Source organism: Pteronotus mesoamericanus, unplaced genomic scaffold (assembly GCF_021234165.1).
Source record: "Pteronotus mesoamericanus isolate MK-2021 breed Mesoamerican mustached bat unplaced genomic scaffold, CSHL_Meso_final contig_1201, whole genome shotgun sequence".
In the NCBI taxonomy this organism is placed as follows: Eukaryota; Metazoa; Chordata; class Mammalia; order Chiroptera; family Mormoopidae; genus Pteronotus; species Pteronotus mesoamericanus.
In genome coordinates this window covers 1,018,176-1,030,515 of record NW_026555042.1, presented here as the reverse complement: position 1 = coordinate 1,030,515, position 12,340 = coordinate 1,018,176, and the positions used below count along the sequence as shown (strand labels likewise).

The 12,340-nt window shown below is 65.9% G+C and overlaps 1 protein-coding gene across 1 annotated transcript in view; it reads right to left on the bottom strand.

Annotated features, from left to right (window-relative positions):
• Window positions 1-5,902: 5,902 nt before the first annotated feature.
• The window catches only part of TCERG1L (transcription elongation regulator 1 like), an 81,121-nt gene continuing 74,683 nt past the window's right edge, over window positions 5,903-12,340 (bottom strand). Inside the window, exons 10-12 of the mRNA XM_054584935.1 lie at window positions 11,398-11,487; window positions 7,896-8,014; window positions 5,903-6,059 (exon numbers count right to left, since the gene is read on the bottom strand). Of these exons, the coding sequence (XP_054440910.1) occupies window positions 5,903-6,059; window positions 7,896-8,014; window positions 11,398-11,487 (366 nt within the window). The remainder of the gene's footprint in view (window positions 6,060-7,895; window positions 8,015-11,397; window positions 11,488-12,340) is intronic.

The following is a 12,340-nucleotide window of genomic DNA, read 5'->3' as shown; positions in this document are numbered from 1 at the left end:
CAGCGCTGTCCCAGGCTGAGCGGGTCCTTGACTCCCCGCCGGCCAGGCGGCTCCCGAGGCTGGAGCCAGACGCCCTCGCCAGCGCTCTCCCTGCGAGCCCCGCCCCAGGCCGGCGCCACCCTGAGCTCCGCTGCGACCGCAGGAGCCGCCTGGCCTCCGGCAGCTCGGGGGCCCGGTGACGCCCAGGAGCTGGCCCCATCCCGGCAGCGCAGAGCGCGAGCTCTCGGCCGGAGCTGCCGGCGGCTGCCTGCCTGGTCCTGGCCCTAGTCTGACCAGGAATTCTCACTGTGCCTCTTGCAGAAAAAAAATCTTTCCATCAATCAATATTTTGAACAGCCCTGCTGAGGCTCTGCCAGTACGCGCTTCTGAAGGAGTAAATGTGGGCTCCTCATTCGTGGGCCTTCATCACAAGCTTCTACGTCCAGGCCCTCAACTCAAGGACAAAGCAGGAGGCTGGCTGACCTTGAGCAGCGGGGGCCGGCCCTGGGCAACCAAGGACCCAGCTGCACCCCCCGCCTGCAGGCGTGGAGCCTGGCCCAGCGGCCTGAGCCGGGCTGCGGCCCAGCCCACACTGCGTCGCCATGGAAACCAGTCCACCCCGTACGCACAGCGGCAGCTTCAACAACAAATGGGAATAAATTTGGAAGCAGAAGCGTGGGACCAGCCAGGGCGGAGCCTGCAGGGTCCCGGCCGGTGGGCCGCAGAGCGGTTTCTGATGGGATGCGGGCTCACGCTGGCCGTCACGCGGCGTCTCTTCCCAGAAAGCTGATCGGCTCCGTGACTTGTACGTGAAGCCGGGGCTCCGGCTCCCAGGACGGCCGAGGGGTGAAGGGTGCCAGGACTCCCCTCTTCAGGCCCCATCCGCAGGGGCCGGGGCTCCTGCGCGGAGGTGCCCGGGGCCAGCCCACCGGCCGGCGGGGCAGGGCCTCCCCTGTCTGCGTCAGCCGCAGGTGCCCGCTCCTGCGGGGTCTGACGGCTGGGGCCCTGTGGGGGTGGGGCGCGCCCAAGGGACCAGCTCCAGGGCCTGGTTCCTGGTGAGCCTCTGGGCTGCCTGGGGGTCGTCGTTCTCTCTGCACGTCCACGCGTCTGGAAAATCCCATTAACAATCTTTTAACAGCCTGGCTCCTCCCAGGTCGGCCCCTCGTCCGAGCACCGGGAAGCCCCGCTCAGGAACACGGAGGGACAAAGGCGGAGAGCCAGGAGGGCCGGCCGCCTTCCCTGCCCCGCGGGGTCGGCCAGACGGGAGCCACGCGTGCCGCGCCAGCCCCGGCCCCGCAGGACGCCGGCACCCCCTCGTCCGGGTCTCCCCGAGTGGGTCCCCGTCACGAGTCCCGCCCGCTCGGCCCGCACGGCCTGGCAGGTGTTGCGACGCGCCGGCGGGCGCAGGCTGGTTCCTCTCTGAGCTCGTCAGGCCTCGCGTGGGCATCTAGTCCCAGCCCGCTGGGGGTGCAGCCTCCCCGGGCCCCCGGGGCTGGCCTGGGCCCCCCCACCCGCACCGCCTCTCTGTCTGCTCGGCTCCAGGACGGCCGAGGAGACTCACGCAGGAGACACGCACAGAGGCGGGTGGGCGAGGCCCCTCGGGGACCTCGCTCCCTCCCCGGGAAGCACAGCCCCCGCTACCCCAGTGGCCAGGCCGCCCAAGGGGGGCACCTGCCAAAGCCTCCACACCAGGCGCTCCGGGCAGGAGGAGCTGGGGAGCCGCAGGAGTGGGGCCATGCTGCGCCCCAACTCCGTCCCCACGGTCACCCCTCCTCTCCGGGCCCCTTGACAGAGCCGGGTGAGGCGGAAGGGCTGGGCGCGGCCGCAGGCGCCGGTTGGGCGCTGCCCCACCCTGTCCTGGGCGCGCGCCGTGAGGGACCGGCTGGCTGGCTGCCCACGGGGCTGCGGAAGGACACGGGCTGATCCCCGAATGACGAGTGGGGGGCAGGCTGGGCCCCGAGCTTCCCGGCGAGAGGAAGCCAGGCCTGACCCCCGGCCCGGGCACGTCTTCCGCAGCCCCGAGCACTGTCCCGGGAGTTCGCCTTCACACCGGCCCCGGAATCGCAGGCGAGCGCGGAGTGACCACGCAGCTGAGAGCCTGACTGTTGTTTCCTGAAGATATTTTCATTATCGGATGAGGATTTAAACGGATTTTTAACCGCCTCCCTAGATAATTCCTCTTAAATGTTTCAATGTTAAGACCTTCCCGGCTTAACGTGCTGCATGGGGTGTAACCGGGCGGTACTTCCTCTGCCGTCTCAGCCGGAGCCGAGAGGGCGGGATCATCATAAAACAGCCCCGCTGGGCCATTGGCTTCAGCCGCCAGGCGAGGCCAGCCTCCTGGGGCCTGCCACCCCCTGACCGCACCCCACCCTCTGCCCCACAGGCCCAGGTACCGGTCACACCTGGGAAGGCCCCGACCCAAGGCCCCTCTCAGGGACGAGGATGTCACGGGTGTGGCCTCGCTCAAACCTGCCCTGCTCCCTGCCAGCCCCCGCAAGACGGGAAGGGCCGTCTGATATCACAGGATCTCCCGGCTCAAGGCCAGCCCGGGCTCCCCGCTGGCCGCCTGGCTCTGACCCTGGACTCGCTGAGCACGGTCCCGCCCTGCAGAGAAGTGGGGGCCAGGGGTGTGCCAGCTCCACGCCCTGGAGCCCCAGAAGCGTGGGGACGGGCCCCCCGGGGGCCTTGTGGGCGTGGGAGCCCTGGGCTGGGAGCCTATCCCGGCTCCCCACTCCTGGTGTGGCTGCCGCGGGGCCTCGCTGAGCAGCGGGTCCTGGAGGCCGAGCGCCTGCGCCCCATCCGTCTCCCACAGGACCCTCCCTGTGAACACCCTCCCTGAGGCGCCCCCGGGGGTCGCGGGCGCGAGCGGCCGGTCGCAGCAGAGGACGTCGGGCAGGCGCCCCCGTGAGGACCCCGAGCCGCCCTCCCTCGGGACCCCGGGAGCATCGCCCCCGGTCGGCGTGGCCCACGCGGTCACTCGGCCTTCTCTGCGCCCGTTGCTCCCGGGGCTCGGGCTGTGTCTCTCCGCTGCCGGCCCCGGAACAAGGCAGCTGCAGCCTTGGTGGGACTCAGCACCTGTGCGTCCAGGTGCCGCACGCGACCCTGCTGTTCTGACCCCACAGCTGGGGACCGGGCACTGGCAGGGGACTCAGCGGCAGGGACCCCTCTGGGCAAAGGCCCGCCGTGTCAGGAGCCCGGGCTGTGCTGTCCTGGCCTCGGGGACGCCGGGGCGAGGCCAGCGCGGGAGAGCAGGTCTCCTAGGCCGGCTCGGGGAGCGGCCCCCGGCCAACCGCCGCGTCCAGCCCACCAGCCGGAGGTGTGGATGTGGCCTCGGCCACAGCGTGCGGCCTTTGTGGACCATTCCGTTCCTAAAATATGGCATGAGTTGCAAAGTGATGATACCTGTGGCAAGAAATATTTATTACGTGCAGGACCATAATAAATACGGCTTTTATATCCTAACAAAACCTAAAAACCCAGAATGTTCTGTGGGCCCCTTTTATGTCTTCCCATTACGGCCGCGGCCCGGTGATTTAGCCCACATTTAGTGGCAGTAAACGTGAGCTACGGCGACGTGCTCCCCGCCATGGGGAGCGTCGGCACACGGCAGCTCCACGGCCCGGGAGACCGGAGGACTGAAACCGCCGGACCTGCAGAACCCAGGCCTTCCGCCTGGGGGACCCCTTCTCACGTCCCTGAGGCCAGGATGCCACCGAAAGATGGGGCGAGGCTGCAAACACGCGTGGGCCGGAGAGTGTGTCGGCTCCTCAGCCTGAGCCGCGGAGGCCGCGGTGTGATTTCCGACCGCGCCGCAGGCGCGGGGCAGCGGGCAGGGCGCGGAGAATGGCTCGTTCCCAGCCAGGAGGCGACTCACCATGGGGAGCACACGGAACGCCCGCGTTTCGAGGCTTCACGGGCAGAACTAGGGGTGACCGCAGACACCCATCTCGGGTGGACGCGGCGGCCAAGCATCACCGGCCCGCAGAAGCCAGCGCCGCGCCCCTTTTGCGGGAGCGGAGAGCAGCCTGCCCCTCCCGTGAGCAGCCACCCACTTGTCTTCACGCCCCCGGCGTCTGTCTGCTGGGGCTGCAGGTCACCTCCCACAGGACGGTCCTTGCGGGGCCAGGACGGGGTTCCAGGGGGAGGGCTGGCGTGCAGACACCCGGGTGCTTCCCGCTCCCCCGACAGCAGCCGCCAAGGGGGGACCTGGCCCGCAGCCCAGGCCTGAGTCCTGACTGGGAATCAAACCGGCGACCGTTTGCTTCGCAGGCCGGCGCTCAGGCCACTGAGCTGCGCCAGCTGAGGCCCATTTGGGATCCCATCGTCCGCGCATCAGGAAGCCCGCCGGCCCCTGCAGCGGGTGCTACTGAGGGCGAAGCCCCGGGGCCTGCCCGGGCTCTGCACTGCAGCCCCCCAGCACCCCTCCCCCGAGGCCCGGGTGGCCAGCAGCCTCCATGTCACACCCCTCCCCACGTGGGCTGGGCAGAGCGTCGCCACGGACGCGCGGCCATGTGAGGGGCCTTCCCAGCCACCGGCACCCTGGGGGTGGGCTTCTGGCCGGGGGGCAGCCCCACAGCAACGCCCCTCGTGCGCCGATGGCCGCGAGCCTGTGCCCTGGCGGGGGCGCTTTCCGTGGCTGTGCCTCTGAGCCCGAGGCACAATGGCCGCGCCTGGCGTCCAACGTGCGAAGCCCTCCAGACGCGTCCTCGCTCGCTGGCCTCCCCACCCGCACGCATCGCGGCCGGCACTGCCTCCCACTCCGTGTCCCTGTTCCCTCACAGGGCGGCTTCTGGTTCCCACCCGGCCCTGGCGGTCGCAGGCCCCACCCACCGGGCCGCGGCCACGTCGGAGCCCGGAGCCCACGGAGGCCCCCCGTGGGAAGGAACCCGCCCACAGCACTGGCACTGAGGCAGGACTCGCCTCAACAGAGTCCTGCTGTGCCCAGCCGCGTCCTGACACGTGGGGCAACAACGTCCTCGCGGGGACTGACTGTGCGCAGTGGGGTCACGGTGCACGAGGGACAAAGACCATGTGTCTGAACGGACGCTCCGCAAACCTTGAAAGGAACGAATGGGTGTCTTGCACCGGGGGTGTTCCCGACCACTCTCCCACCCAGGACTAAAGCTGACAAGCAGGGTTTCTGTTTGATGAGGACCTACAGGGCCTGTGTGCACAACCGTGAACGTTTCTGTGAATTTTTCAAGGTAGAGTACCTTCGGCACAACTTTTTGCTGTTTAAGATTGTGTGGGAAGTCTTAGCCACAAAGGCACACTGGTTTAAAATATTTATTAATTAAAAAAAATTTAAAATTCTTTTATACAAAGATGATGAGAAAAATCTCATGCACACTCTGGGCATACAATAAAAATAACTCAAATATCATTTGATGGTTTTGTACAAAATAAATCTTTTTCCATGGGACCTCGGGCAGGCCGCGCGGCCCCTTCCCCGGCCGGACGCCCCGGGGGTGGGGGGTGAGGGGCTGCGCCTGTGGGGGGTCCGCGCCCATGGGCCCGGACGCTCACAGATGTCGCTAGGATGGACGGTACAGGACTCTATTGCTACGACTCAGAACACCGGACTGGGACGCGAGGACACTTGAGTGAACGCCAGGAACTCCTGAGGAACCGAGGACGCACAGGGAGTCTCAGGTCGTCGGCTCGACTCACGAAAACGCCTGGGGACGGTTTCAGGTGGCGCCTGCTGCTGCTGAGCCACAGGCCGGAGGCGGGTTCAGGATCTGTACACGTTACGAGTCATTTGCATAATTAAAACAACTAAGGGGTCGACACGTCCTGGCGATTAGAGATGCGTCGAACTCTGCCCGTCTCGTACAAAAGAGCTTCAATATGAAACAGTGATCCCGGGCGGGCGGCGCCCTGGGCGGCGCCCCGACCCCGCCCCGCCCCCCTCGCGCCCTCATCTGGGCCTCCGCGGCCGGAGCCTGTCCTCCCTGCCCCGCTTCTTCAGAACAAGGATGAACTGGTGGAAGAACTGCTCCTGGTCCTTCCTTTTCTGAACAAGTCGAAATCTCTGGTCCCGACCATACTTCTGGGCGAACTCCTTAAACGTGGTCCTGAAAAACAAGGCGTTTCTGAGCCCTCCCCGCAGAGCCGGTGGGTCCTGGGTTCGGGGCGCGCCTTCCCCAGCTGCGGGCTGTGGGGGCCGGGGGGCGGGGCATGGGCGGAGCTGGGGGGTGCTGGGCTGGAGGGGCAGCTCCAGGCCTCCAACCCTTGTGTCCGCGCCCCTCCCCCGCTCCCCGCGCTGGGCTGCTCCCCCTGGGCCCCAGAGGGCCCTGACCGCCCCACCGGTCAGCCGATCTCATCGGCCGCCGGAAGCGAGCCTGGCCCCGCCTCTTCGGCCTCCTCTCGCCCGGAGCCCAGCACTGCCCGCGGCCCCGCCCCGCCCCACCCACCGCTGCTTCCCCGCAGGGGCCTCCGGTCCCCTGCTCTCGCCAGCCCCTCCCCCGCCCACCACGCGTCCTTGCGCGGACTCTGCCCGCGGCCTGGGAGAGGTGCGTGGGGGCCGCTGTACGCATTTTACCAGTGGGTGGAGACTATTGGCTGAAAGTCTACAACAGTAACAGTAACAGAGACAGCTCCCGGCCGTCTCCTAATTTAACTCGTCTACAAGGTGAGTGGGTGGGGAGGCCAGTGAGCGCCCCCCCTGTCGCTGCCTCCCGGGCCCCCCTTCCCCCCAGGCGGGTGTCCTTCTCCTGTGCAGGCCCCGCCCCAGCCTCCAAGTCACCCCGGGGGGCTGTTGCCACTGGCTCCCACTCAGAAAGCGACACCAAAGCCCGCGAAGCCCAAGGCCTCTGCCCGGCCGGGCCTCGGGGGCAGGGCCCACCTGTGCCCCGAGGCTGGGGCTCCAGGACCGGCCTCCTGGCCCCACAGCCCTGGGGCCACCCCCGGGGTCACCGCGGGACGGGATGTGGGGAGGCCACAGCCACCCCCCCACCCAGCCCTCTCATCTGACTGAGGCTTCCCCCGCAGAAAACCAGGACTCACGGGTCATTAGACGCGCTGGCTTTTGCAATAGAGGTAATTCATGCTCATTTTCCCACTCAGAAAGTTTCTGTCCTTTAAATACCCGGAGGTCTTATGAGGACTAAGCAACCAAGACTAACTCACGGTATCCAATTACTGACCTGGTGAATTAACCAATTATCAATAAAATATGGAAACCTATATTCATGGAAAGCAAGCATTACTAATGCCCACTTAAAAACTAATGTTGCATTTATGCGTTTTTATTTTTAATAAAAACGCATAAATGTCCACTTAAGAATAATATCCCGATCTAAAAAAATGCATCCGAATCAATCATCTCGTATTATTATAGTTTTAAAATTCTAGAGCTACTACAAGTTCATTATTTTAAATATCGGTCAATTAAAGCTCATTTTAAGAAGCGTTGAGCTCGCGTCCTTTCCTAATTACTGACAGCTGCTTCCCGGGGGGTGCGCTGTGGTCCCCCGATCATCCAGGGCAAGTTCTGGCAGCCGAGCCGCCCGGGCCCATCGGCTGCGTGGGTCCTCAGTTTACGCTGCGGCGCCAGGAACCCAGGGGCTGGGGGTCTAGTTTGCTGTCCTTTGTTTGGCATATTTACTCCTTGGTTGTTAGATCAGAAATCAGGCCGCCTTGCAGGTGGGTCACCTGTGGATTGGTCACTCAGGCCCTGACACGCAGGGCAGGACACAGGGTCTGTGTCCGGTCAGCGCCCGGGGCCGTGTGCCCCGCGGGCAGGGCTGACCACACAGGGAGGGAGAGGCAGGCTCCCCCCAGGGCCCCCAAATCTCACTCCGGACGTCTGCGGACGCCAGGTAACGGGGCCTGCCCGAACGGCCCAAGCCCTCTTACAGGGACTGGGAGTCTCCGGCCCTGGGCGATGCTGGGCGCACCTCCCTCTATACCTGGGCGACACTTTAGATTCTTCTAGAAGCTTTTTGAATTCCTCTTTGGCTAGCAGCAATTTACTCTTCTTTTCCTTGTATTCTTCTTTTATCCTCGTCTTGACAAACTGTTCAAAAATCTGAAAACACACACACCAGAGAAACGCGTCAGGAGGCTGCGGATCCGAAATAAGCCCTCGCGTTTCACACGTGAAACGCAGCGGGAACCGGGGGTGAGCCTTCCTTTCTCGGGGGCTGGAGCCGCACGCTGCCGCCTTCCCGAGGCGTCGCTGCCCCGGCTTGGCCTGGGTTCCCACCGGGGCAGCTGGCGCCCCGCCCCCGCCCCCGGCCCACCACCGGCACTGCGCCGGGGCACCTGGGGACCGGCCTGGGAGCGACCACCGCGGTGCAGAGCTGGTAGTGGCGATGCCCACTCCGGGCCGCTGGGCTCCCGTGTGGAACCCAACCGCCGGCTGCAGCCACATCCGGCCGCCTGTCCCCTCCCAGAGCCAGTGGCACCAACAACGCACCGGACGTCATCTGTCCCAGTCAACTCCTACAGCGATGTCCTGGTCGCATAGGTCAACCCAGAATCCATTCTGCACACCCTGGCCTCCAAAAAGAGCCACGTGTGAACGTGGGGCTCGGGAGACAAGGCCGGCCTCTCCTGGGCGTGTCACGGGGCCCCAGGCCTGACCCTCGGACGCGGCGCGCTCCCCCATTTGCCGAGCTGTGTGCCAGAAAAGCCCTGTTCCTTCCCGGGAAGGACGCGGACCCCCTGGTGGGCGAATCCCTGCAGCCGACAGAGCGCCACGAGGCGGCGAGTCTCCGCTGTGGTGGCTTCCGGAATGATCTTTGCTTCATTACATCAAGACAGCCCGTTGTTCTAATATCAGGAAAGGGGTCATCAGAGACTCTGAAGCCAAAGCCGGGGAAGAGAGGCTTTGTTTCCCACGCTCTGCAAGCCTCACGAACAGGAAAAGGAACACACACGGGAGATCGTTTGAGGGTGTGGGCGATGGGTGAAAATCTTTAGAGATGGGTGAAAATGCCACGCACGGCCCCACGCAGCCACGAGGGAGCCACCCGCGCCGACCCCGCTGGCGGCTGTGGCGGCTGCTGGACCTGGACGCGGGCGCTCAGGGAGTCTCACGTGGGGACAGGGCTCCGCGGCGCTGTCTCTGGGCCCAGCGTCCGTCGGCCGCGGCAAAGCCCCGGGAGGATCAGAAATACAGGCCTCTGGGCGCCTCCCGAGGACCCGGCAGCGAAACCCGGTGTCCACGGGTGGGGCTGGCATGGACAGCGGGACGTGCCGACGGCGCCTTCAAAGCCAGTGGCAGCGCCGGCTCCCCAGCTGTCTCGTCATTTAACTCGTCTACAAGGTGAGCGCGGGGATTCTGTCCAAACGGAAGCGCGTGGCTCCGCAGCGAGCCGGAGGTTCGCTCTATCAGTGTTAACCGGGGAGAGCAGCTCAGGCGGGCGGGGCGTCAGAGCGGCCTGGAGCGGCCCCTTCTCCCCCTGCCCCCGGAACCGCTTAGCCGCCTAATCCCACTTTGCTCCTTCCTCTCCCTTTGCTCTGTTGCTCTACTTAGCGGCTATAATTTAATGTCACAGGTTTTTTTCCCTCTTCAACAAATTATACCGGTTTTATTCTAAGTGGAGCATGACTTTTCAGAAGACAGCCATTGGCTCCCGTCTCCTCATGGCGTGCTCCAGTGCGGCGAGAGGAAACGCCACGTGTTGCCATAGAAACAGGCCCGCTCGCACACCCTTGACCCCCGCTCTCTCTCTAGGCGCCTCTGCTCCGCCTTCCCAGGAGCCTCAGCGTCCGCCAAGAGCACCTGTTGGCAGAGGCCCCTCACAGAGGCCGCGCTGGGTGGTTTTATTCATAAACTGACTGTGTTTTGAGTGCTGGCCAACCACCATTTCCCTCGGCAGTTTGGCCGCAGGTCCACTTCTCCCAGGCTCTGCACCGCCCCCCGGGCGGGGCGGCTTCTCCCAAACGCCGGCATCTGCCGTCAGGACGCTCCTGCCAAGTGCCGGGGCCGCCTGCTCCTGCCCGGCCCCCTCGGGCCTCGCGGCCAAGCGCCAGCCCGCTGAGGTTCCCGCGGGGTGGTGTCTCGGGGGTGTCGGCAGGCTGTCCCCAAGCAGCAGATTCCCGGTGTGAGCTGACGTTCTAGTCTGACCGGTCCGCAGAGCTCACACCCAGGCGCAGTCAGGACGCCCGGCCCGGGAGGCGCCGCCCCTCCCCGGTGAGTGCCTGCCCCGCTGGCCACGGCCGGCGGGGGGGGCCCAGCTCTCCCAGCTCCCCTGGTTAGTCCGGGACGGCCTTGTCCCCAAGGCAGCTGGGGACCCTGCCCCACGCAGGAACCAGCTGAATTCCGCAAGCACACAGAGCCCCGGGTGGTACCGGTCACCGAAGAGATGTGGCCTTCAATCATCCCTGGGGCTTTTCTTTGAAGGCTGAGGGGTCCTACTTCTTCAGCTTCCTTTAAAAGGGCTGAGAGCTGCTGAAAACATCGCCGGCCGGAGAGCAGAGCACCGACCACGACAGCAGGCCAGCAGACGCGCGCCCCACCTCCGAGCCCACGGCGGGGCGTCCCAGCCAACCGGTGCGTCGTGACGATGGCTCAAGCGCTTCGTCACAAAAATAGGCAGGCTGTCCACCATGCGGCCCCGTGGCTGACTGGCTGTGCTTCCTGAGGTTTAGTATTTCCGCCCAATAGTAATAAAAAGGCGAACTGCCACCCACAGCCACAGTCTTCCGTTGTCCCCAAGCGCAGGAAAACCGCCCGCGTGACGCTGCGCTTGCGCCAGGCCCTGCCTGCTGGGCTTCACTGACCCCGCGCTGGCGGCTGCCTGCAGGGCCTTCCCGGCCGATGACAAGGCTGAAGTCAAATTGTGCTTGCTGTCCCCGTGCTGCCTGAGGGCCTGACGGTCCCCACGTGGCCACGGCCACGGGGCCCGCCCCGGAGTGGCGCTCCTGGCTCCTGCCTCCAGCGGCTGCCCCCGACGAACCGCTTTCCTTCTGCGCTTGAAGGGCCGGGGTGGGGCCAGGGAGAGGGGACACAGAAATGGGATCCTTCCCGAATGCATCTCGGGACCCTTGGCGAACGTGCTCCTGGGCCTCCAGGTCCCTGCTGGGCTGCGCGGCTTCCTCGCCCCGTTGGCCCTGCTGGCACAGCCGGCCCCTCTGCGGACCAGCTCTGACTCCGGGGCCCTGTGACGCCGCCCTGGCTTTTCCGGGGACGTCCTTCCTTTCCTCGGGCACCCACGGTCCCCTGGGCCCTCTCCTGCTTCACCGTCTGCGCAGCCGAGCTCAGGTCCGGCCACCACATTCATCGGGGACGCGCTCACTACGCAAGCGACGGCCACGACCGCCCTGCGCGCGGCGACTCTCTGTCCACAGACCCCGGGCCGGAGCGCGTCACGCCTCCCACGGGCCACACGCGCCACCTGCCCGCCACGCCCCCGGCACGCCATTCTCACGCTGCACCCTGGGCTGTTGCCAGTCCCCCCTTACCTGTTTCCGCTCCTCGGAGTTCAGCAGGAGGTAGCGGGGGTCAAACACGATCTTGTGTAACTCCTTCTCCCAGGTGGAAAACGCAGACACCTGCGGGGAGACATGCCCCGGGCTGCCGTCAGCCCCCGCCGAGCCCGGAGCCCGCGGAGACGGTCGGTGAGCGACCGGCCCTGCCCGCCCAACTCCTGAGAAGTCGGTGCTGGGAGCCCGCGGGACCCGAGTCCACGCTCGCGGCACTGGCTCCGCCGGGGTGTCTCCCGGGGCCGGCAGCGCCTCTGCCCGGAAGCCGGTTCCACCCGCGAGCCATGACATCCAAGGTCGTCCCATCTGGAAGGAGGCGGGACCCCGTGACCCTCTCAAGCACTTGGACCCATGGAAAGGGCTAAGGATTCAGGGACGATAAGCCGAGGCCTGACACCAGGGAGCCCGCGGTCCGGGGCAAGAGGTCAGTGAGGGGTGACCCCCTGAGGCCCCCGCAGGCACTAAGCGCACGCAGAGAGAGGCCTCTCCACCCGCCAGGGAGAGGCTTTCCAGAACGATGGCTGTTTCCGGGCCATGAAGACTCCCCCCGGCCGGGGAAGGGGCAGGAGAGGCCGAGCCGACAAGCAGGGCCCCCCCCGGGCAGACTCGGGACCGGGACCTTGTCCCCAGAGCCCCGGGAGAGGAGGGGGCAGGCGAGGCCTGCGTGTCTGGGAGGCCTCCGGGGGCCTGGGCACGGGGACCCCCAGGGGCAGCGCCCACAAAACCCCCTTCACTCGCACGCCTGCAGCGGGCGGAACACCTCCTGGTAGAGGACACGCGCTCTGCTGGGCCCGTCACAACACACATGTTGTGAGTTGATGTCTCTCCTTAATAATCCAATTGAAGCCTTTTTAAATATTCACACGTTCTTTCATCAGCAGGACAGCCCAGTGCCACGCGGGGATTTTCTCAGCGGGCTGAG